Source organism: Oculina patagonica, chromosome 7, assembly GCF_052425735.1.
Source record: "Oculina patagonica isolate OP01 chromosome 7, crgOcupat, whole genome shotgun sequence".
Taxonomy (NCBI): domain Eukaryota; kingdom Metazoa; phylum Cnidaria; class Anthozoa; order Scleractinia; family Oculinidae; genus Oculina; species Oculina patagonica.
The window spans coordinates 15,171,642-15,197,047 of NC_135764.1; the positions used below are offsets into that span (position 1 = coordinate 15,171,642).

At 39.1% G+C, this 25,406-nt stretch overlaps 3 protein-coding genes and 1 long non-coding RNA gene across 4 annotated transcripts in view; 2 read left to right on the plus strand and 2 right to left on the minus strand.

Moving 5' to 3' along the window:
- Positions 1-21,168, minus strand: part of LOC144659813 (vesicular inhibitory amino acid transporter-like) — a 77,346-nt gene extending 56,178 nt beyond the window's left edge. The window contains exon 1 of the mRNA XM_078520337.1: positions 21,159-21,168. The gene's annotated coding sequence lies outside the window, so the exon portion shown is untranslated. The remainder of the gene's footprint in view (positions 1-21,158) is intronic.
- On the plus strand, positions 2,619-4,179 carry LOC144659820 (uncharacterized). Its single transcript, XR_013571967.1, has 2 exons — positions 2,619-2,813; positions 3,994-4,179. It is a non-coding gene; the product is annotated as an uncharacterized LOC144659820 (long non-coding RNA).
- On the minus strand, positions 6,877-20,220 carry LOC144659817 (ceramide synthase 6-like). Its single transcript, XM_078520340.1, has 10 exons — positions 20,008-20,220; positions 16,139-16,372; positions 15,072-15,129; positions 14,699-14,749; positions 14,148-14,240; positions 13,034-13,162; positions 11,960-12,066; positions 10,033-10,120; positions 9,447-9,512; positions 6,877-8,890 (listed from the first exon to the last, which is right to left on the minus strand). The coding sequence occupies exons 1-10, from the start codon at positions 20,187-20,189 to the stop codon at positions 8,780-8,782; spliced, it is 1,119 nt and encodes a 372-aa protein (XP_078376466.1). The 5' UTR covers positions 20,190-20,220; the 3' UTR covers positions 6,877-8,779.
- The window catches only part of LOC144659818 (BBSome complex member BBS5-like), a 32,826-nt gene continuing 27,715 nt past the window's right edge, over positions 20,296-25,406 (plus strand). The window contains exons 1-5 of the mRNA XM_078520341.1: positions 20,296-20,419; positions 20,499-20,523; positions 21,483-21,540; positions 22,714-22,779; positions 24,887-24,936. Coding sequence (XP_078376467.1) covers positions 20,364-20,419; positions 20,499-20,523; positions 21,483-21,540; positions 22,714-22,779; positions 24,887-24,936 — 255 coding nt within the window. The 5' untranslated portion in view covers positions 20,296-20,363. The remainder of the gene's footprint in view (positions 20,420-20,498; positions 20,524-21,482; positions 21,541-22,713; positions 22,780-24,886; positions 24,937-25,406) is intronic.

Sequence of the window (25,406 nt, forward strand, 5' to 3'; positions counted from 1 at the left end):
AAAAGAAATTTTGAAATCGATAAGGGCTACTGAAATAAAGCTTTAGAAATAAAATATCTAAACTACATTTCACTCTAAATATCTCAATAAAGTTTAATGAAATGTTTATCGACTCATGTGTCGTATTTTTTCGCCTGCGCGGGCCGTTTTAAGCGCTTTTTTAACTGATTTAGCCGGCCGAAGGCCGGCAAGAGAAGAAAGAGGAGACAAGGCTTGCAAGTCGGCGGCCGCCAGAAGCGACCTCCTCCACTTCAAACCGGAATTAACGCCAAACTAATAAAAAACTCACCTATCTGACGACGGCTGTCGATCGGTGAGTTGTTGCTCTATCTCTTCGCCGAATTTTAGCTTCATCCCTCCAACATTTTCCGAGAAAATCCATGCTGAAATCATGCAAACGGCTCTCTGACTATGATCGGTGCTCGACATAGCGACCAGGGAAATTCCAAACAGGCCGGCCGTTTCAAATTAACCAATCAGCGCTTGGCTTCCCGCGGCAGCCGCGGGAAGCCGTTTGCATGATTTCAGCATGGATTTTCTCGGAAAATGTTGGAGGGATGAAGCTAAAATTCGGCGAAGAGATAGAGCAACAACTCACCGATCGACAGCCGTCGTCAGATAGGTGAGTTTTTTATTAGTTTGGCGTTAATTCCGGTTTGAAGTGGAGGAGGTCGCTTCTGTCGGCCGCCGACTTGCAAGCCTTGTCTCCTCTTTCTTCTCTTACCGGCCTTCGGCCGGCTAAATCAGTTAAAAAAGCGCTTAAAACGGCCCGCGCAGGCGAAAAAATACGACACATGAGTCGATAAACATTTCATTAAACTTTATTGAGATATTTAGAGCGAAATGTAGTTTAGATATTTTATTTCTAAAGCTTTATTTCAGTAGCCCTTATCGATTTCAAAATTTCTTTTGTTCGTCTCATGTCAACAACAATAATTAACTACGAACACATAGGGTGGTCTGCCTGTGCGGACACTCGCTATTACGGACAAAATCCAGATCCCCAACGAACAAGGTTTGACTGGAAATGACTCCCGCTATTACGGACTCTCGCTATAACGGACACGAAACGAGGCCCCAAGCGTGTCCGCTATAACGAGAGTTGACTGTAATTACCATATTTGAAGTACCTACCATAAAGAGTATTAATGTCAACTCCTGACTGTAATTTTGGTATTATATCTGTACTTGTTTATGTACTTCTTCGAATTCTCATTATACCGTGGTGTACTGTAAAGCTAAAACTTTATTCCACTTTACGTTTGGTTGTTTGGTTGACTCTTCTTACAGCCCGATGGAACAGAACTGTTGAACTTTGTTGACGGATATCGATCATGGGATGATTACCTAACAAACATGGAACAAGATGGCACATGGGGTGATCACGTGATTCTCTATGCTGCAGCAAACTGCTATGAAACGTGCATCCGTGTGATCAGTAGTCTGCCTCGTCACGATGACGTCACCATCAGGCCAGATCGTCATGTTGATTGCAGCAACCCACTCATGTTAGGGCATGTTCATGAAGTACACTACGTGAGCCTTCAACCAATCCAAGGTAAAGCTCAGCACATCACACTGTACAGTAAGTCTGTTGGACATGTATGTTCTTTCATTCTCCCAGGTATATATTTAAATCACCTCTCACACTAATTCCGAGAGTTATCTTTTTTCGCGGGTATTATGAACAACTTGGTCACTATATTGAAATGATTTTGTAAGACCAAGGCCTTTTATTTCTCCATAATTGGGTTGCTACCACTTAATTTATGGAAAAATGCATGATTACATACCTGCAAAACGTACGCATGCTGGACTCCAGATCAAGCGGTCCAGGTTTGATCCCTGGCTGGGATCACTGGGTTGTGTTACTTGGTAAGACACTTGACTGACCCAGTGCCACTCTCAAAACATACTGCATAAAAGGGGGGTAACCCTGCGATGCACTAGCATCCCATCCAGGGGGGAGTACAAATACTCCAGGTCGCTTAATGCTACGAAAACCGGGATAAGCACCGGTCCGATGGGCCTCTATGCCCAACCGCAGACTTTACCTTACTTTTTACCCGTGCAGTTTTGCTATGTTCACACGTGACCCATCACAACTGGATCTGAGTCTGCTTCAAGTATTCTGTAGATGATTTACTAATAAAAACAGCTGATTTGCTAGCGTCGATCTAGTAGTAGAGCAATACTGAATCAGCCCCACGAGAACAGATAAAATAAATAAAAAAAAAATCGTCTTGTTTTTACGAGGGTAGCACTTAATAGTCTTGCGACTAACAAACCAGTGGCCCTAGGATTCCCGACCGAATTGGAATTTTGAAGTGTTGATTTTTGTGGAGAGAGAAAAACAGGATAATCCGAGTAACCCCCTCGGAGCAAGGACGAGAACCAACAACAAACTCAACCCACATATGACTCCAGGTCCCGGAATCGAACTCAGGCCACATTGGTGGGAGACGAACGCCCTCACCACTGCGCCATCTCTACTCCCCCCTTCAAACAGAGTGGCATAGTCGCGGAACAGACCCATTTTGAACCCAGTTCCTCGCAAAAAGTGGGGCTTAACAACAATTCAAAACCTGCGTTATTATCTGATTATTGAGTTTTGTCTCCTTTCTCTTTGCAAGAGAGTGAAAACGTTGGCGGTAAAAAACTGAAAGTTAGAGAACATGAAAGAAGTACGAGACAACAGACACTCAGTGCACGATTGGCAATGAATGAACGTTTTTGCATTAAACCAGAGGAAAGCATGTCCAATGATTTGCACACAGCATATTCAGACTTGCGAATGTTGTTGAAACAAAAAGGTTGACAAAAATTATTTTTCCAAATAGCTAATGTTTTACATAGAGCACTTTCACTCGAATGTCGAAAGTACTTCGCGTTTGCTTTGGTTTTGCATTGCTACCTTTAGTGTTTGGTTTCAATAAAAAAAAACTTGCCCCACTTTTTCGACTAAGTAGAAGTAAAAGCAAAACCAATCGTGATTCCATCGCACGCGTTTTTGGTTCATTGGATTGTCTGCATCTTTTGTGATTGGCCAGAGTGATAACTTTGGTTTTGGTTATACGACACTCAATCGAAAATCGCTCTATGTATATAGTGATTATTAGTATCATTCTCATATCAGGGCTGCAAATAATTTTTTCACTTGAAAGGACATGTGTCCTACAAAAACACCATCTTGGTTGGACAAAACAAAATTGTGGTCGGATAGATTTTTATTCATTGTTGCCGTAAAATGATCTACGATGAAGAAATTGTCCGGACATTATGTCCAATCACACTTGGGATCCGATGACCAACTGTTATCTGCCACTCTGCATAAATCATCATCTTTTTATTTTCATATATTCCAGTACTTTAGTACATGTATGCAGCGAGTTTGTCATATATAGACCAGACTGTATGGCCTAGCTTTCAGTCTCTTCTGTAGCTCGGAGTTAGAGCATCCGACTACCGTTCGGAAGGCCATAGGTACCGTAAAATTCCGGTTATAAGCCCCCCCCCCCCCCCCGCTTATAAGCTCCCCCGGTTATAGGCCCATCTACCTGAAAACAAAAAATACATCCGATTATAAGCCCCCCGGATAAAAGCCCACCTCTACCGGATGACAGTACTGAACAGGGCTAAATGTTGCTTTATTATGTGTTTTTAACTTAAAGACGCATTTCGATCAACACTCCCGTGGCCCGTTTCGGAACGTTTTTTTCTTCCGCTTATAAGCCCTCCCGGATATAAGCCCCTCCACTTATAAGCCCACCCAAAAACCCTTATGAAGTTGTATAAGCCAAGGGCTTATAATCGGAATTTTACGGTATTACTCTTGTTAAATCAACTCAGTTTTTTGTGCATGACTTATTTCACTGGTTGTTTAACATCTTTCTCAAATTTCAATTTTGTTACCACACGCAAGATAAAAACCAATGTGATTTAAGAAATAATCCTACCACAAGAGCTCTTCTTTGACTAAACGTTATTTTGCAGAAACTTCCCAACTTTGCACCATTGCAAGAAATGTAGCTTCAATTCCAGGACACACAAAGTTATGCAGTGCTGGCCAAGAACTAGATGAACCACAATGACTGCCATTCATTTAGAGATTATAAGACCGTAACAGCTGGTGTCAAAATTGTCAATCAAGTTTCCGCCAATAAATGCTTTTTTTCTGCATCAGCGTCCTTTGTCCTCAAGGAACATATATTTAAAAACTCTTAAGGCTTGTTTACACGAGCATTTTTTATGTGACAATTTTTATTTGGTCGTATATATGAGAAAAAAATGGCTAATTTTTATGTGACAAATATATTTGTTGCAAAGCTGGCGTGTCAGCTTTTATGTGACAAATAAAAATTGTCACATACGAGAAATTGCTCGCGTGGGTTACTCGTCACATAAAATGTGGTAAATCTTGCGAGGCCAACTCAAGGCGCAAGTTGAAAATCTGTTCTTCAAAAACTATGAGAATGCGAAAAATGTGTCAATCCCAACAGTTTGTCACATAAGATCGAGGCTTCTGTCACATGGAAGATTGCAAACATTACGTTTTGCAGTAGAAGATCCGTTGTGATTGTATTACAGAAAAACCACGGCAAAACGAATGATTCCAACAACGATTAATCTTGGAAAATTCCTTACAACAGTGCCCCGGGAACAGTGACATATAGCGGGTTCGCCGACTGAGGAAAATCGCATCTCAATTAACACCTCGTGCTCAATTACATTTCGCAGAACTGGCAATAAAAAAAACAACTCTGATTGGTACGTTCGCGGCAATATGAAACGATAAAAACATTCGCGACAATGAAAACGATAAAATGATGCAGTACAGTGATTTGTGGCAAATTTCTCAAAAACTTCGACATGAATGAATTTTGTAATCTAAAATTATACACACTCGTCCCACTATCTTCTCAGCTTATTGCCCACATCTTAAGCAAGGCTCTTTAAGTGCATAACCTTTGGATACCACTAGTATATAGATTAAGCCAAGCCTAAAAGCGGAGCTCCACACAAATTTTGTTGGTTCTTAATAATTTTAACTGTCGTTGAATATACTGTCATTGAAGATATTAAACCGGCGTAACTACTAAAAAAGATCCATAGCCGAAATAAATCTTCAACTCCAATCTCAGAAATTCCGCCAACACAATCCTGTCATAATAAGGAGTTAAGCCCGCATCCAATGGAAAACTAACACCTGGTAAGCGGTCAGCTTACAAAAAATCACATGTCCTCGATTAGTTGAACACCTGACTCCGCAATATGGTCATGTGATACTGGTCAGCAGAGGCCTTGTTGTGACAGCTGTCAATTCTCCATAACTTGGATGTCCAATATCAAAAATACAAGCTCAGGTTAACCTTAACGTAGGGATATGTAGAGATGGCATTCTCCCCTTCCCGGTCGGGCTGCCTTGGGACTCTCCTCGCCCTCCCCCAAAGTCCGTATGGTCGGTCGTACCAAATTTTTTCGGCCTAATGGTTTTACCAAAAAATTTTTTACCTATGGTGCTCCGCTGGCGCGCTTCGCACGCTGGAGCTCCGCTACAACTTCTCTCACCCGCACGATCATACTACTGAAACTCTTCTGGGTTCAAACCATTTACTATATTCGATTCTTTTGGACTTGGAGTGAAAACTAGGATGAATCCACGTGATGGCAGATTTGCAAAAAGGCCTAACTTGTACATTTTAGGTCTCAAACTGGCCGCTTTGGTTGGATCTACAATTAAAGTAAGCTTTAATCTACTTGGCGTTATTTCAACACAAGGGCCCAAAATCGTCATTTTTAGTGGCTTATGTAATACTTTCTTATTCAATTCATTTTGACCTGGAGTTTAAGTTTCGGTTGAATCCACGTGATGGCGGAGTTGAAAAAAGATCCAAGGTGTACAAACTGGCCGGTTTAGGTGGACCTTGAGTGAAAATAAGCTTTAATCTACGTGGTGGTATTTCAACACAAGGGCCCATAATCGTCATTTTTGTTGGCTGATGTAGCACTTTCCTTATGGATTCTTTTGGACCTGGCGTGAAAAGTAGGATGATCGACGTGATTGCGGATTTGATTTAAGACCCAAGCTGTACATTTCAAGTCAAAAACTGGCCGGTTTCGCTGGATCTGGAGTGAAAATAAGCTTTAATCTACGTGGTGGTATTTCAACACAAGGGCCCATAATCGTCATTTTTGTTGGCTGATGTAGCACTTTCCTTATGGATTCTTTTGGACCTGGCGTGAAAAGTAGGATGATCGACGTGATTGCGGATTTGATTTAAGACCCAAGCTGTACATTTCAAGTCAAAAACTGGCCGGTTTCGCTGGATCTGGAGTGAAAATAAGCTTTAATCTACGTGGTGGTATTTCAACACAGGAGCGTAAAATCGTCACTTTCAGTGGCTCATGTAGCACTTTCTTACTTGATTCTTTTGCACCTGGGCTGAAAATGAGGATGAATACACGTGATCGCGGATATGCATAACGCCTAAACTGTACATTTCATGTCTCAAACTGGCCGGTTTTGCTGGATCTGGAGTGAAAATAACCTTTTATATACGTCGTGGTATTCCAACACAACAGCCCAAAATCGTCACTTTCAGTGGCGCATGTAGCACTTGCTTATTCGATTCTTTTTGACCTGGAGCTTTTGCTGGATCTTGAGTGAAAATAAGCTTAAACCTACGTGGTAATATTTTAACAGAAGTGCCCCAAATTGTCATTTTCAGTGGCTCATTTAGCACTTTCTTATTCGATTTTTTGGACCTGGAGTGAAAATTAGGATTTATTTCGTAAACCACGGATTGATGTACTTATGTCATTTAGTTTCTCCTATTTCCTCTATCATTCAATAAAAAAAAACTTTGAACTGGTAAGAATAGGGTACTGGTTGCTACACACGCTTCTGGTGAGCAACAGCGCCAATTTATTGATTGTAACGTCAGACAATGATACAAGTAGTATACGTGTAACAACAGACGTTAGAAGCAAAGAAAGCTATAACACCACAAGAGCGTGTTCTATTTGTTTTCGCAATTTACAAATGTTTATTAAATACATATTCACGCACAATTAAAAAAAAAGTTAAAAGGTAAATTAATTATTTGTGAGAAATAATCGAGTCTACAGAACAACAGACTGTGAAATTGATGTTTTCGGTGTGATATTGCACAGAGATGCCAGGTTGCCTTGTTCCTGGTACACCCCCCCCCCCCCCCTTGTTCAGCCACCCAGTTACGCCTGGGAAAGAAGGCTGAACTACACCAAAGCGAGGTCAAGAAAAAGTGGCCACTACTGCAGTGTATCAAGTCTCAAACCTCTTTCTCAACACTAACATCGAGAGGAGGACTAAACCAGGACCATTCAACACTGCAATCTGTCAAAATTTGTTCACTCTAGGACCAACATATTTTAATCCAGTCAGCAATGAAAGCAAGTCCATGTTACCATTCCTGAAGAGTTTTCGATTCTTATATCATACTACAACCAGCCAGGATTATCGGAAAGTACCTTATTATAGGAATATAACGAGGCATTTTAACAACGCGAACAAAATTTACGCGTAATAAAATTAACGCGAATTTAGGAAAAGTTCTGGTCAAATGCTTATGGTAAAAAAGTTAACATACATAAAATTAACGCGAATTTTTGAAATTCGCGTTAATAACATGTATCGTTAATTTCCTATAATAAGGTAGTCACATTAGCATGGTGTAATCACAATTTGTCAGATTCCTCCTCCCCCTCCTCCATCCTAGCCATTCCCTGTCAAGTGTGGATGGCACTGGCTGGTGCACTTACAGTGTAAGAAACAAGAAGTACAGCGGAACATCGATATAACTAAGCAGCTGGGGACTGGCAAAATAAGTTCATTATATCGGGATTCTTTTCCATATACCTTATTATGACTATTATAGGAAATTAACGCTTGTGTTAACTAAGGTTTTTGCAATTACCGCGACTTATAAAATTAACGCAAAGTGAAGGAAAAATTACTTCCCAATAAGGAAATTAGCGCGAAAGATGGTGTAACATTTCAAAATGAAGTAAATAACACGACGTATATAATGAAAAAACAATATTCGTGTTACTTTCTCCGAACGTAGGAGTTAAGCGAAGGAATCAGACCGCTTCAAGCGTTCTTCACAGTTTCAGTAATACCGGCAGACTTTCACTCTGATAAAACAATGTCTTTTCCTGGGAGTCAAAAACGTCTGGACAGTATCGCGAAATCGGGGCCAAAATAATGGAAATTAAGGTCATGGAAATTAGCGCTCCACTTAATTAACGGCGCGGAAATTAACATTAACAAAAATTGACGCGACTTTAATTAACGAGAATTTTGAAATTCGCGTTAATTTCATGACTCGTTGATTTCCTATAATAAGGTAATTATTTAACTATAATTTACTGGGGCGTGTTATCCTTGTATCCTGTTAAATTCACACCAAAGCTTGGCTCGCTTGGCTCCTGATCATGTGGATGATTTTCCTCTGTTTTCTTTTTAATTCGGTTTGATCTTTAATTGCATCTGTAATCAATGTTTGATCCATAATCTATATTATTGGAGTGCACAGATTGCTCCTTCGCAGCCTTTATTTAGGTCGTCACGCAATGCCTGTCACCATGATCATTGCGTGACGAGCCAAACAAAGGCTGTCAAGGAGACTTCATGTTCCTAGCATAATGTAAATGTTTACAATTGAAAGATTTGGAAGTTAAAAACATGTCAATTTTTCAACTTCGAAAATGATAGACTATCTTTTCATTTTGCATTTGTTCACTGCTTCTTTTTGTTGTCTGCCATGACACCATCGTTTTGTTTGTTTATTTCTGCTTTCTCCTCCTCCGGGCCAGACAGTTCATCATCACTTCGTGTATCTTTATCCACCTGAAAAAATTAAACCGGTGCATGTTTTGAAAGAGTAACTTGTAAATACTCAATGACTGCTCCAAAGGGAAACAGTTGATTTTATTTGCCTTGCATCGGCTCCACCTCGGAAAACATTGAGATTCTCGGGAACCAAACTAACTGGTTCCCGAGAAACCAGTCATTAAGTGATTTGTTATATAGCACCACAAAGACTTTTGAAGAATGGCGGTCTGCAGTCAACATTTGTGGGTAACAGTGCACTGTTACACTCTGAGGTTATAAAATTTTGCAATGTTTCACACTCAGAGACTTTTGGCAAGAAACAGTGTTTTTGTTAGATGTCATGTGACCTAAAGTAGCCAATGAAATTATGCACTGTTGGGGAGAAGATTCCAGCCATATAACAAGTTTATCTATTGTTACTAGTAAACATTCCTTCGCGTGAGACTCACGTAAACAATGCAGGCGGAGATTGCGCAGTACGGACTGGAAATCATCTTTAAAGAAATAATGTTTTGCAACAATATTTTCGTGGTGGAGGTCCAGTATGAAGAGAGCCTGAAAGACAACTTACCGTTCCTTTAATAATAAACTGCATGGCCACCTCAGCAATCTTGTAAGACCAATACAGATGAAGGACCTGAAAAATGATCGTTAAGTAACTGTTTTATTAACAAAGAAACTTGATTAATCTGCAACACTGTCAGCACAAAAATTTACAAACTAACCAGTACTCATGAACAGTGTGAGCATTGTTATATTCCCATGATCATGTAAGGTAACTTAACAATTTTCCTTTGTTTTAAGGTCAAGAGACACTTGGCGACAAGTCGCTGCAACATGTGGCAGCGACAAGTTGCTGCGACAAGTTACCTTGTGTGACATGGTGCATACTTGCGACAATCTATTGCGCTGCAACAGAATTTTGTCGCTGCGATGTGTCGCATGAATTCACACAGTTGTGGGGCAGGACATTGATAACTGACCGCTTAATAGGGGATGGGTGCTTAATTAGTAGCCGCTTAATAGGGGTTTGACTGTAATTATCATCTATAGCCATACACCTGAACTTAGGAAAATACATGAACCACAACATTTACACGAGTACTTCTTGGTAATTCAGTCTACTGTGGGATGTTAGTCATATAAAAAATGATTACCTGTAAACATGACAACAATCCCAAAAACCAAGACCAGGCTTTAAAAGGGCCAGAATATTCAGGAGAGTAGTACACCACATGTAACACCCTGCGTCAAGAGAAATTAGCAATCAATCAATTAATCAATCCATCAATCAATTCATCAATCAATCAATCAGTCAATCAATCAGTCAGTCAGTTAATCAATCAATAATCAATCAATCAATCAATCAAACTATAAAATAAGTTCTAACTGAATGAGTATAAAGTGCCTTTAAAACAGTTTTAAGTCCCGAACGTTTCGGGCTCAGCCCTTCTTCAGTGGAAAGTCAAGATTACAGTTAAAAATGCTGGCTTGCGCCATGTAAACGAATTTGAGTTCAAAGGCGCGTGCGCGCGATAAGAGCGCACGACAACCTAATGATACCGAAAATCTGAATTTAGACCATGCGGCTGACTGGTGCCCAGCTTGAAAATTAGGCGCATTTCCTGGTGTTTGCGTAGTTTATTTCCGCCATATAGCCCACAAATATAGCTCGATATAGCCCTCGATATAGCCCACAAATAAACACGCATAGTTGGGGCCCATCTTGCTGCCCATGGCGACTCCTCCCGTTTGTTTGTAAAATTCGCCATTGAAGGTGAAAGCATTGAATGAGGGTCAGCACAAGTTCGGCAAGACGGGTTTAATTAGATGTAGGTGGGTCAGGAACTGTACGCTTGTCAAGGAAGTGGGCTAAAGCTTCGAGGCCGCTGTTGTTGGGGATAACAGTATACAAAGATTTTATGTCCATGGTGTATAAGTGTTCGCCGGTCATGGTGTCATCGAAACGGAAATCATTAATGATGTTGAGCGCGTGGTTGGTGTCCTTTACGTAGGTTTCAAGGTCACGGACAAGGGGCACATGATGCTGTCTAAGTGCGAGGCAATGTTCTCAGTTGGACAGTTGCACGCTGAGACGATTGGTCTTCCGGGATTGCCTGCTTTGTGGAACTTGGGAAGCAGATAAAACCTCGAGGGTTTTCGGCATAGGCACGATTAAATTTTTAGCCGTTGATGTAAGCTCATTAGCATTAATCATAGCGTTGATCGTCGACTTTACTGTGCACTGATTCTCTTTAATGGGATCGTGATCAATGTGTTCGTAAAATCTACCATCAGCCAGTTGACGGTTGGCCTCAGCGATGTATAGAGGGCGTGACCATACGACAACAGCACCACCTTTATCAGCTGGTTTGATGATAATGTCATTACGTCGGGAAAGTTGAAGTAAGGCTGCCTTCTCAGCTGTTGAAAGGTGTTCTGCTGTGATTTAGTCTTAAAATTAACAGCATTCACAGCACGGCAGCAACGGTTGACATAGTGATCAATAGCAGAAAATTCCCCGTCGGGAGGAGTCCAGAGTTCGTCGAGGTCGGTGCTGGGTTGTGTCAATCAATCAGTCAGTCAGTCAGTCAGTCAGTCAGTCAGTCAGTCAATCAATCAATCAATCCAGCCAACCAACCAGCCCTAAATCACTAAAGAAACAAGTTCTACACTTTTTATGCAAATGACTGAAGAAGAGTTACACAATGTGGCAATGTCATTTTATTAATAAAATTAATGATCAATAGACTAGATTCGATTTCACTAAAATACTTATAACTGTAATGATAATAGCAGCTTAACATCCCATACATGATAGTGGCCACCCTTACGACCAGAAAAAGTGTCAGCTTGGCAGAAGTATGACCCTTATGGGACATGACAGGGTTTGTTTGTGGACAGGACCATCGCAGCATGCCTATTTAGATGAAGTGTACCCCTTTTAGGGAGGGAGAGAAGGGGTGTTGGTCTCTATGGTATCTGGCATGTTTCTAAAGCCTGATGCAAACAAAGTTACACCACGACCACTAGTACAGTGTATTTTGCCAACAAGAAATGAAAGTACATCAACATGAGACTTACCAGAATGGATAATAAACAAGCCTTGTAGCATTGAATACCACAGCGAATAATATGAAAATTATGTTGGTTGTATTTTCCCACTTGGCATAATTAAATACTTTTGCTGACTGCAATAAATAAACAAACATGTTATCAAAATGTTTTATCACTATTGTTACCTGCTACTATACACCTGCAATGCATGCAAAGGGTGACAGCAACATAGCCCGCTGAATGCATTTGCCTATAAGGCTACAGTAGAACCCAGTGGGTGTTTTTGTTGTTTTTTTTTTAGTAACTCAACCCAAATAACGGAAATTGATGCAAAATCAAGCCAGAATGCTTATGGAATGTAAAAATAAACCAAACATGCAATTCTGTTTCAAAAGACTGGAAAAAATAAAGAAAAATGTTAAAAATGACGATTTTTGGCAAGACCTGCTTGTATTTATGACGTTGCCATGGCAATGTCAAATGTCATGGACACATGGTTGACATATCAAAATTTCCACAAAGGATGGATGAACAGCTACTTAACATTTCAGCATTGTAGAGTAAATCCTCTTTTCAAAATTTGGAAAAAAAAAAACCTTGTACGTCCAGAGTTAATATGAATGACAAAGAGACTATGTCTAGACATGGTCTGACAAGTGTAGCTAATGTTTTGATGTCATGCATGCAGGCTACTCCCAAAGGAAAACTGCTGTCTTGCTGTTTTATTAATGTATGAAACCTCCGTGTGTTGTCATTCAACTTAAGCCACTGCCACAAATATTGACACTTTCAAATGTTACTGTTTACATGTATTGTACTGTACATGGTGGTCTGCAGTGTATGGATCAAATCATAGCATGCAACAATCAAGAAATATTTCCATTTTACTTGCTTGCAGACATTTTTTGCTTCCTTCCTGTGTGTGAAAAATCACTTAAATTTCCAATGCAGGAAAAGCACGAACATTGCCACATTGATTTATTGACTTGGTAGAAGGAACTTAAAAATTCTTAGTTCTCGTGACCTAACCACTTTTCATTGCAAGCCAGAAAAAACTTTTGGAACATCTATTCTAAAGTACTGTACCACAAAAAAACTCACCTCAAGAAAAATGTCAGCCAAATCATGCAAGAGAATTATAACACAACCAATACGAAAGAACCCAGCTGTGAAGGAAAATGATGTCAACATGACTGTGACTATGTGATGAATGACCATTTGCCAAAAATCCTACAAAACAAAAAAATATCACCAAATCAAATTAATAATAGTTATACAATGCTTTCGAGTGGTATACTATGGAACCATGCCATAGCAAATGCGCTTACTAAATTTCTCTGAGAATAAGATTGCAGCGTATGATGGGAAGGTTGAGTTGAATACCGTCGAATATACAAAGTCTTTCCTGAATTCTGATTAGCTGTATTTTCTATGGCATGGTACATTTGTATCTATTAAATTACTATATTTAGAGAAAAAGCCACATCAGCCCTCCCTGGTCCTCTATTCAGGTTGAATTGGAATTTGGAAATGTTGGTGTTTTGGGAGGGAGGAATACCGGAGAACCCAGAGATGCTGTTAGCATCGGGTCCTGGAATCGAACCAGGGCCATATTGGTGAGAGGCAAGCGCTCTGACCACTGCGCCATCCCTGCTCCACTAAATATGAAGCAGTGCCAGTGCACCATTCCCTAGCGCTGTGATGCGCTTGCTCATTGTCTACAGTTTCTTGCATGATTAGTGTGTGCTCATTTAAGGCCATGGTAGCTTCTTCTTTGTGGCTTAGCTCCCAGGAGAGATATTTAAATGGTTATTGACTTGCAAATGAGCAGGGTGACCTATCTTTTTACGGGCTGTATTTGAAATCTAGTGATCATCTCATTTATATGGAACTAGTTCAGATGAGGCTGTTAAGCTTCAAAGACTCTCTCAGATACACCATTGTCAGTGAAGGTACTTAGTCATGCTTTTAGCATGGTTTGACTTAAGTGCAGGTTTTTGAGGGAACCATGCATACATGTACATGAACATTTATAGACTAACATTTATTTACCAGATACACATGTCAACAAACATAGGCAAAGAATAAAATTCTCTACATCTACCTTCACTTTTTACATAAGAAGTAGACAATAATAAAAAATAAATATTGGACAATTAGCACATCAAGCATCCATGTTTATACTTAGTCTAATAAAATGACAAACAGTACAAACCTTTCTCTTGACGTCAACAAACAAGGAAATAAGTAGAGACAAGTAAAAGCCTATTTCAATCACATAGTAGTAAAATATTTCATCTGTGTAAGGCTGACAAAAGAAAAGAGAGATAGAAATCATGAATTACCCTTTTTGAAATCCAATGTAAGTTAAGTCCATCCGAAAAAAAAAATGACATAAAGATTAGCAGATTTAAGGTAATTTCCTAGCATTGCAATGTGCTTCCTTATTGTCTACAGATCTCACATAATAACATGTAGTGCATGCTCATTTAAGAACATAGCAGCTTCTTCTTTGTGGCTTAACTCCTGGGAGAGAGATAAATGGTCATTTCCTTGCAGATGAACATGGTGACCTATGATTTTCCCCTGTATGAAAAATCTGGTCATCATAAACCCTTCATACGGAATTAGTACAGACCAATATTCATGTCTGGTCAATAAAAAATCACTGTAAAATGTGAACTTACCCAGTACCAATAAAACATGGCCTACAAATATGAAATAATCATTGAGTAAATGTGGATTAAAGTTATCTTAAATCCTAACCTGGCTTCCATGACCAATAAAGCAGAGTCGTAGGTCCCAAAGCCAGGGTTCCTACAAAAGGAAAATTAAAGCTAAAAATCTAGTACATGTGGAAGAACAATGCATTTGCATTAAGAAGATTCTATTTGGAAGGCACTGGGAATTCTATTGAAGAGAAGCTTGTAAAAGGTATTTTACTGGTAGTTTTTATTTTAAATTTTTTTCCTTCAAAATTAAGCTTGAATGTTGGGGCTGTGGCTTATCTACGAGAGTGGCTTATATACAAGTTTTTACAGTAAGTACAATACATGATAAACCTACATGTACTTTCTGTTGGACACGAAGAGAACACTCAAGAGAACAGTTAAGCATATTTATGATAAAACCATATTACCTTATACAATATAACCATTCCATAAACTGATGTCCCCATATAGAACACAAATCTCCAGCTGCAAGATAGATGCAAAATTAAAACAGTTCCACAGCTGATAATGCATAATGGTTTACTTACATCATATTCTAAAAAAACTCCTGACTGATCTTCATACATTTTCTTATAGTATTAGTTGGGAGAATTTGTTAACCGCTGCCTGGATAGCTCAGTTGGTAGAGCACTGGACTCCTATGCGGGAGGTCAAGGGTTCGAACCCCAGACCGGACCAACACTCAGGGTAATAAAATAACTGAGAAGAATGTGCTGCCTTTGTAATTACAACTGCAAATGGTTAGACATTCTAGTCTTCACAGAAAAGGACGATAAACCTTAGGTCCCGTCTCCTGTATCTTAAGTCTTATAACAGGGGACATTAAAGAACCCACACACTATTCACAAAGAGTAGGGCACGAAGCTCCTGGTGTTGTGGTCTGGCCTTTGTGTAGTAAATTACAGTATGTGTACAGCGCATTTGAACATACATTGTACATGTTGTGGTTTAATTTTATATTTGGTTTAAAATTTTTAAACCATTTTTTTTTTTTTTTCCCTTTTTTTTTTTTATTTTTTATATTATATTAAAAAAAAAAAAAAAAAAAAAAAAAAAAGGCTAAAAAAAATTAAAAAAAAAAATAAAAATATACATATGAAAAATGGGGTCGCCCACTACCTCTCAGAACGAGTTAATTCATTGGTTCTTAAAACAATAGGTAACAGGTGACAACAATGCTCCTAGCCCTGAATAACAAAAGAGGTAGTGTTTACAGCGGGCAAATGAAAATAGAGGTTCCAGAGAGGTAGTGTCTTACTGGAAAAATGCACTTTATAAATTCATTATCATTATCATTAAGATCAAAGCAATTTCCCTTCGGTGATCATTTTATTAATTCTCATAACCTTTTCTCTTGATAAAGTGTGGTCACTGTGAGGAGAAATTTGACGTTGATCACTCTTGGGACTTAAGGGTTAAAACAGCAAATAAACACTCTTCAAATAGAATAAATGGCTTGAACAAAATTTAGCACCTGCTCTCAGTGGCCTTCCGTAGAAGGGAAGGTTTTGATTGTTGTCGACGATTCTTAAACCATCTTTTCACTTCCCGTGTTGACCAGCCAAGCTGTTTTGATAATCCTTCCACTCGCTCAGCATTGGGGGATTTGCTGATTGTTTGGTAAACTTTCTCACAAAATGTATTTTGTACAAACACTGTAGGTTTTTCCTTCACTCCAAGATATCCTACCACAGGGCCAGCAATGAACCTAAACAACAAAGAATGAATAGTAACATCATGTAAGACAATACCATTACATTTATGGTTACTATTTTTAGCAGCTACTTATTAAAGTAATTTTAGCGAGTTGGGCGAAAATAATATTTGCTAAATTCAGTTCTAGCTAAAATTTGTCTTGGTCAAATCTACTACTTGTTAAATTAAGGTACCCCCTCCCCCTCCCCAAAGGCAGACAAAAAAAACATATTCAACTTGAAAAATTCTTAAAAAAATGGACGTCATATCTTTGTTCTTCCTGGCAATGCAAGTGTTTGTTCAATTTCAAGTTACCAGTATTCTATTCTTTTACCAAACATTTACTTCCATCTTAGCTATAAGTTTATTAAAACTGGTTTACACTGGGTATTTTTTTTTTCTAGGGCTGGGTTTTTTAGAAATTTTCTGAAAATTGCTAAATTAAAGAGTCGCTAAATCTTGCTCAGAAAAAGTCACTAAAATTAGTAGCTGCTCAAAATAGTAACCTTAAGGTAATTAAAAGGACAGTGTCAAAGGTAAAGTCATCTAAGTTTTTGTGTCAACCATGCTACATGTAGAATTATGAAGGTGCACTCACTGATCAACAACAACAACAAAAAAAACCTTTGAACAACAATGCATTACCGGTAATTCATTTTTCAAGATGTGAATACAGTATGATCAATGGTTTTTAAGAAATTTTCTACCAAGAAAAAATTGTCAAGCTTGAAAATGTCTGCCTGACCTTCTTTTGCCTTTAGGGCATCCTAGCATGAGCCTGCATTTTTTTGGATGCGGTAATGCAATGGATTGCCTCGACTTGGTGCGACATTTGCGTTCATTCGTGGTTTTGCCTGGTTTGGTATGGTTTTTCGTTGGTAAATTTCCACTATGATCTCAAAATACAGGAAATGGCATCTTAGAGGCCTATATTTTTAAAATAATTACTAGTCCTTGTCAGAATTTAAGTTTTTCCAAAAGGGTTGTCATTTGTCGCGATTTTATTTCATGTGCTGTCACTACTTTTTGGGCCATGTCGCTTATCGGAATTTACCCTGGCAGGGCCTCTAAATACCCAGCAGCCCCCCAAAAAATCCATCTGTAATAAAATCAGACAAAACGAAGATGCTCAGACTCAATGCTAGGAGGTCTACAAGATCCTATAAAGATAAATGGCACTGATGTAGTGGATACAGACAGCTTTGTCTATCTAGGGGCCATTGTTAATAACTTGGGTGGTGCCAAACAGGACATTCGGAGTAGGTTAAGTAAAGCTAGAAGTGTTTTTCATCCACTTTCAAAGGTGTGGAGAACAGGAGAATTCTGCCGAGAAACTAATATGAGGATCTTTAAGTCAAACATCATTGCTGTCCTGTTGTATGAATGCGAGACTTGGAGAATGACAAAAGCGGATGAAAAAAGGCTTGACACCTTTCTTCACAAATGCCTAAGGAGAATCTTGAAAGTCCATTGGCCCATGCATGTGTCCAGTGATGAAATTTGGAGAAGAGCAGGAATCGAAAAGATCAGTACACAAGAGGCAGGCGATGGAAGTGGATAGGTCATGTTCTGCGTACGGCACCAAACCGAAACCCACACACGGCATAACCCCGGGCACCAAGCGGATAAAGAAGTAGAGGACAGCCAAGGGAAACATGGCGGAGAAAAGTGGAGAAGGATTGCGCTGATCTGGGACTAAAATTGTGGGCCGCAGCAGCAGCTGTGGCCAAGAATAGGGACAGGTGGCGAGCATTGACATCTGGCACTATCCCACACACGGGGGCAAGGAACTAAGCAATAAAATCAGATGTCTTTTTTAATACCGTAGAACCCCGGTAACTCGAACTCTGAAGGGAAACGAAAAACAGTTCGAGTTAGCGGGGTTTCGAGTTATCAGGGTTCTACTGTGTAATCATTTGTTTTTGAACACTTTAAATCTGATTGACATTTGTCCAGCTGAAGGTTTGAAGAATCATTTTATTTTGAAAAAGATAATCAGTGAATGAAATATCTGATGAATGTTTAAAGTTTTGTGTTCAGCATGAAGTGCATTGACTTTAAAGTTTCCAGCCATGTTTATGTAGCTTTATACCTTTATTATGTTTTTCAGCTGCCTTGAGCCACATTTTAAGAAGCAAGTTGTGTGCTAAATTTGTTTTGGTTTTAACATTTTCAAACCAGTTTGCTGGTACATGAGCAAACATCTTAAAATCAAAAACAAATTCAAATCACAACATTATGTCCTTTATCTTGCAGTGATACAAAATGATTCCAAATCAAACAATTTAATAGGGGATTAAGTCACTGCCCAGAATTTGAGAATGAGATAAAATTGAACTCCAATAAGCAATGAACATCTTACACGTATTTATCAGTCTTATTTACAAATCCTTTGACTGGTGATAAGAATGATGACAATAAAACAAGATGTTCAAATTCTCATTAGCCATCCAATAAAATTTTTCTTTTCCTTCCCCCTTTTTTTTTTTTGGGGGGGGGGGGTCGCAAAAAAAAAAAAAAAAATTGGGGGGTTTTTTTTTTTTTTTTTTTTTTTTTTTTTTTTTTTTTTTTTTTTTTTTTTTTTTTTTTTTTTTTTTTTTTTGGGGGGGGTAAAATTTTTACTAACATGAGAGAAATGTAAAAAAATTAACAAGGAGAATTTAGATTTAGATCATACTGTAGGACTAAAGATGCTAGTTATAAACGCATAAGAATCGTGAGTCGTCACTACAGGATATCTGACCTCAACAGATAATCTCAACAGGAAATATATCAATGTTTTTCTCCCTTTACAGGTGAAAAGATTTTGTCATCCAGTGTTGTGTGAAAAACTAATAAAATATCTGATAAATATATTTCAGCAGAAGGGGCACATAGGTGGAAAATTCTGCAAACCAGGCCAGCTTGTGCTTCATTTTTAGTGCTCAGTAAATGCTCCTCTATTGACAACAACATGAAAAGAGCAGGTGTTTGGACGGAAACGAATTTTATTATATTTTGGGTTAAAAAAAAATCATGCAAATTTTATAAAAGTTCGCGTTTCGGTCACACCTAGAACTAAATATTTGGTTGACTCTTTGCCTTAGTGAAGCCTAAAATCAAGCTTCGCATTAAAAGTTGAAGATTTTTTATTGGCTTAAATAGGCCTGATACATGTATAAATTTATCTGGGTGTAAGTAAGCTTACAGCGTGAAGTAATGTGGCAAAGTGAAGTTGAGCTTTTATATACTTCAGGCTTCATGTTGATGTTTGATCTACTAACAGCACATAAATAAATAAAACAGCTTTACACGACCAAATTGTTGTTAATTCTGTTTTCGTGATAAAAAAAGGGAAAGCGGCGCCCCTTAGATTTCACTGTTCTTATTGTACACGGAGGTAAAAAGGAGAGAGACTTCTTATGTGTCACTGCTTGTACGAACCGCAATAAAAGGTTAAAAAGTTAAACAAAGCCTGCTTGGACAAGTTCAGTTTTAAAACAAATTTGCATTGGCTGCTAGCAGAAAACACATCCTAACGAAACGTCAAAATTACTTCTTGGACGCTTTACGCTATGATAGGATACTCCCAAATGAAAAGCCGGTACACTACATTCGCACCGTGTGTACACTTGAGATCAAACATCGATTTAGCCGCGGACCACTCACCTTTCGAAGATAAACCGTAAAACAATCAATGCGAGTGCAACTGGAAAGCACAGGTACAGCTCTCCACTTTGTACCCATTTCGGGTTTTTCGTCTCTTCCAAGCTCTCCCAAGTTGCGTTCTCTGTGAGCCAGAAATCAGCGTCCCAAAACCACGCTCTCCAAGCTTGCAGCTGATCCGCCATGATCCATGAAATTCAATGAACTAACCTGACACTCGTCCCATAACACCCTTCGCTCCTCGTGTGTCCAGCCTTAGACCGTTCACGTACGCTTACACAACAGGTTCAGCGGGATTTACATCCGCCATGTTGGTTGTCAAGTAGGAGATGTTATTTTGAGAAAAAACTCAAATCAAAATGGCCGATTGCAACTTGTGGGAAGACCGAGACGTTCGGTTTGACATTACCTTGCAGTGAGTTTGATTTAAGTTTGTCTTTTATTTGCTTTTTATGTGCTTGAGTCGCTAATGGAGTTTGTTTTTTGGTGTATAGGCAAATGCAGTTGAGACCAGGAGAGGTAAGCTAAATGAGCCTGTAAAATTTCTTGATTATTATAAAGGTCTTTTTCCTTGGGTGTTTTAGAAACGAGAAATTGGCGCCCGCTGCGCTGGATATAGGAAGTCTTCTTAGTTGAGGCTTGTTTTCCTGCAAGCAAGAATTTTTCTATTTATTTTGTTATTGAGTTATATATAATTAGTTAGTATACTTTTTTTCAAATCTATAAACTAAGGGCCTGTTTACAAGCAGGCGGGTTACCCTAGCACAGGGTCCCATATTTCTTTTTTTTTTTTTTCATTGACGTGTTTTTACAAGGCGCTAGGGTTACCCTGCAGCCGGTCCGCCAGGGTTACCCTAGCAGCTAGGGTAACCCTAGCGCCTTGTAAACGCTCTGCTAGGGATAACTCGCCTACCCCGGACAACTTTATTTTGGCTCCAAAAAGCTAAATATGTTTAAAATACCGACAAAAACAGCGAATTGTGACCAAGAATCATCGTATTCATTCACAATTTGTCATATTTTTGCACTGGAACGGAATTATTTTTGAATAATAGTTTTTAACGACAAAATTTTACAAGGTTAACTGAAGCGTAACCGGTGTAAGTTGACTCGGGTAAGTAGGGTTACCCTACCTGCAAATTTTGCTTGTAAACCCAGGCTATCTTCTAACCTCTGCTAGGGTAACCCTAGCACCTAGGGTTACCCTACATGCTTGTAAACAGGCCCTAAGCGAGACAAAAAATGGACAAGAACACGATAGAAAGACTTTGAAACTCGCGCAACACTCGCAGTACTATTCGGACACCATCTTGAAATTTTGTGTGCAGGGTCAATGTCACGTGACATTGAAAATCGTAAACAAAGACTGACATGCCCCTTTAAAGTTTGCCGGGTTTCCTAACCAGTCTCCCTCTACTAACTATGCTTAAACTGCTGTATATTTCATAAGAAAATTTGATTATTTTCTGTATCAATAGGTGTTAATCGACAAGCTTGATTCAGTTGAAGATACAAAGGGCAACAATGGAGACAGAGGTAAATCTTGGCCTTTTGAAAAAAAAAACCCTTGTTCTGTGATACATTAATTTTACCAATTGCAGTCCACAGATCTGCAGTCTTACAAATCCTTCTACTTTTCAAACTTCTTTTAAAGTATTGGAATTTTTTCTCACCTTGAGGGAAATACAGTCAATACCTCTATTACCTCAAACATATCCCACACTGTCAGTCTTTAGGTCTGTTCCCGGGTGGGGGGGGGGGGGTACTCCCTTATAAGGGCTTAACGGGGATGTGCGGCCCAATAGGGAATAGTTTTCAGGCTTTTTTGTCTTAAACAGGGTATATATTTCACCCCTTTTTGTCTTAAACGCGGTATCTTTACATGGACCAGGCTTATATGCCCGCAGAGGTGTAAATTTATACAAACTTAGCCAAAACTGACTTACTTTGATTTCGGCATCGATACCTAGCTTAATTCAGGATTACAACAAAGCCAGCAAGGTTTTTGTTAATGTCTTAGATGGGGTATAAAAAATTGGGATTCTGTGTTAAACAGGGTAGGAAAATCAGAGGTTTGTGTCTTAAACAGGGTCAGGGTTTAGGAGGCCAGGCCTCACCTCCCTGAGATTATGTCGAGTTCCCCCCCCCCCCTTGTGCTTGCTTAGTAAATGACTAGTTACTGCATTTGTTCAGTGTGTTCAGTTTGAAAAGTTATGAGGTAATCAGATTTTGTTTTTTGTCCCATGATATGCTCATGACTACTTCATTTTAAAACATCTTTCTCATTTCGTTTACTGAGCTAAAAAAGTACCGGATACCTTTCCTTTATCTCCAAACATAACTTTTTGTCATATTTTGCTGATCAGATTAGTGTAAAGGAAGCATGTTGCATACATGTATGATGTATAATCATATACAGTGGAACCCCGATATAACGATATGCCAAGGGGGCAGTAAAATTATATCGTTATATCGAGGAATCGTTATATCGGGGTTCCGTCCCATACATTTTACTATTGCCGGGACATAACATATTCATCGTTATATCAGGAATATTGTTATATCGAAGATCGTTATATCTGGGTTCCACTGTACATGTATTACAGTTATAGAAAATAACCTCCTTCGCCACAAATTTCCCTGTAGCATCTGACTACTGTTTAGGTCACAGGCTCGCATCAGAGACTAATGTATTTCATATGTTTGCAGGAAGACTCCTTGTCACCAACCTAAGACTGATATGGCATTCACAAAGTATGCCCAGGGTGAATTTGTGTGAGTAGCATAGACATGCAAGGTTTTCATTCTGTTTTCTATCATTGCGGCTTATCTCTCAGTTTATTACAGTATTTAGCAAATTTCCATGATGCCCAAAATCTGAAAGCCCTTGTTATCTGTCTTTCATACACGATGTACATAACAGATATTTAACAATTATTCCATGAGCACATGTTGGATATGAGTTGACTATAACTACCGTACCTCATATCCAACAAGTGCGAGTGGTAATTGAAGGCGTGAGCGCAAGAGACGCACTTTGTGTTTTGGCCAAATTGAAAATTGTCACAAACAACTCCAAATTTCGCACGCAAGTTCGTTTACTTGTGCTTAACATTGATCTGTATTCAAATTCGCTGAATCTAGCTTCGTTTTTTAGAAATTACGAATGCAAAGAACAAAGGCGTTTTGCAAAGCTTACTTTCTCCACAGTCAGCCAGCAGCATGAGTTTTTCGACACATCGCATGTAAATCTTTCCTTCTAGCGTTATTTAACTGTCCGGGGAGGTTGAAAAACGTGCCAGAGCCATGCTTTTAGTTCCTAGCCACCATTTTGAGGATTCGCTTTAAGAAAAGGACTGGACTGAACACATTGTGACGCGATGTCACCTGATAGGTGTCACGTGAAAGGAAAGAGAAAAAAAATGGCCTTTTGTTCCTAAAAATCATTTGAAGCCTTTGGTTAGTTTTAGCGTAAGTGCGGCTGCCAGGTGGTTGAAGGACATCATTAAGTCTGAATACCCGTAAGTTTACAGTATCGCTCGAAGAACTGAGTGATGTTTCTGCCTTTGTTTTGTACAACAGCGCTGTTTAGCGCTTCGGAAAAAACGTTGCACAAACTGAGGTAGTTTTGAGCCTGGCCGCATAGAGAGTCTAAAACAAGAGGTTTCTTGCCGGGAACTTCGTTAACGCGAGTTTTGCAGGATCCGCTTGGGTGCTGCCGCGACAAAGTTGCCGAGAAGTGACCTGGTTTTAGACTTTAAAAAATTCTTTATGTGTTCCCCAGGGCACCTTCCCTTTGCAAAATTTTTTCTGTGTTCATTAACTATTCATCAATCAATCTATCGATTCGTGCGAACGAAAACCTCATAAGTTTATCTTGTTTTCGCGGGATTTTGTAGATGTGTGATGATGTAAGGAGTGCCTGTGGAGATAGAAGTGAGAGCAAGCCGGCGGCACTCAACTGAAAGCACAACTAGTATAATGTGACAACACGAGCAAACGTATTCAATCAACAATCAGTCTTTATTTCACTTTCACCTCGGCAAATTACAGCTAACGGTAACAGAGTAAAATAGTCTTGCCCGAAACAACAAAAACTAGCTAACTGCAAGCAGACTGCAGAAAAAGCTAGCTGCAAGCAAACTGGCGTGAAAGCTTACTGCATTAAAAGCGCGATCTATAAAAGGTTGAGGCTGACTCTGATCCTAAACTTAACTTGAAACGGCTTAACTCCCTAATCCCTTGGGGTTAGTGTTAAACTTTTTTTTTTTTTGCGTTAGGGCTAGGCTTTTGCGTTAGGGCTAAGTCTGTAACCCTAATCTGAAACTCTAACCCCGACCCTACGGCCTTGGGGTTACCTTTTGCGTTAGGGCTAGGACTGTAACCCTAAAAATTTAGCTGACTTCATCGTGTTGAGAAACAAAAGGTTTCCTTTGTTTATCGTTTGTAAAAGAAAAATCAAAAGACGCCGCGCAAGCAAAAACCTTGTCTTAATTTTGCATGTGTTATTTTTCGAAAACGAAGGAAAGACCAGCAAAATTAAATACAGGGCAGTGTTGAGCACACGTAAACGAACTTGCGTGCGAAATTTGGAGTTGTTTGTGACAATTTTCAATTTGGCCAAAACACAAAGTGCGTCTCTTGCGCTCACGCCTTCAATTGTTTTATTAATAACACCCACAGAATTGCAATATTTGAGCTCCCCGGCTGTTCTCACTGACTGTTCTCACAAATTGGGTCACAAATGTTTCATACCAGTCTTCCCATTCCAGACTTTACTAACATATATTACATGTATTTGTCTTCATTGACACTGAATGGAAATAAAATGTGGCAATGAATCACGTCAATGAAACATTTTGTCTGTTTAATATCCCTACAGCTGTTGGTTTTAGTTGTGTCGCTAATGTGTCCACAAGGTCAGCAAATTCGGTACGTATAGTTTTGCAAAGTTGTTCTTGTTTTAAAGGGACACCGTCACCACTTCAAAAACTTAAGAGCCTTAAGACATATGGAAACTACGAATAGTGGTCCAATTTTGTTAAAAATCACCATGCAAGTGTACTGATTAAGCGATAAACAAGTGATATTATTGTAATACCATCAGGAACTTTAGATCTCAACTTGAAAAAGTCAGGCTGAGTTTTTCAAGTTTTGTCCCTGTATACTGAAAAAACACCTCTTATACCTTTTACCTCCCTTCTTCCTTCAACAACAAGTTATTTTATGTCTCCATCTTGATGTAATAGGTGCATTTCATGTACGAAAAGACCTATGAATTTTAGTACTTTTTACTGAAAAACGTTAAAATCCCAGCGCAGTGTCCCTTTAAGCATGATGTCACTAATTTTTCTTTAAAAAAAATTCTGGTGAAAAACAAGGATGCATTTTGCGTTTCAAGG

Bases quoted from the DNA above. Each gene is read 5' to 3' on its own strand.
- LOC144659817 (XM_078520340.1), bottom strand. From the start codon at position 20,189: ATGGCGGATCAGCTGCAAGCTTGGAGAGCGTGGTTTTGGGACGCTGAT. The intron at 14,750-15,071 runs GTAATATGGTTT...TTCCTTTTGTAG, and splicing joins GAATGGTTATATTGTATAAG to GAACCCTGGCTTTGGGACCT. The intron at 8,891-9,446 runs GTAAGTTGTCTT...TAATTTTTTCAG, and splicing joins AGTTTATTATTAAAGGAACG to GTGGATAAAGATACACGAAG.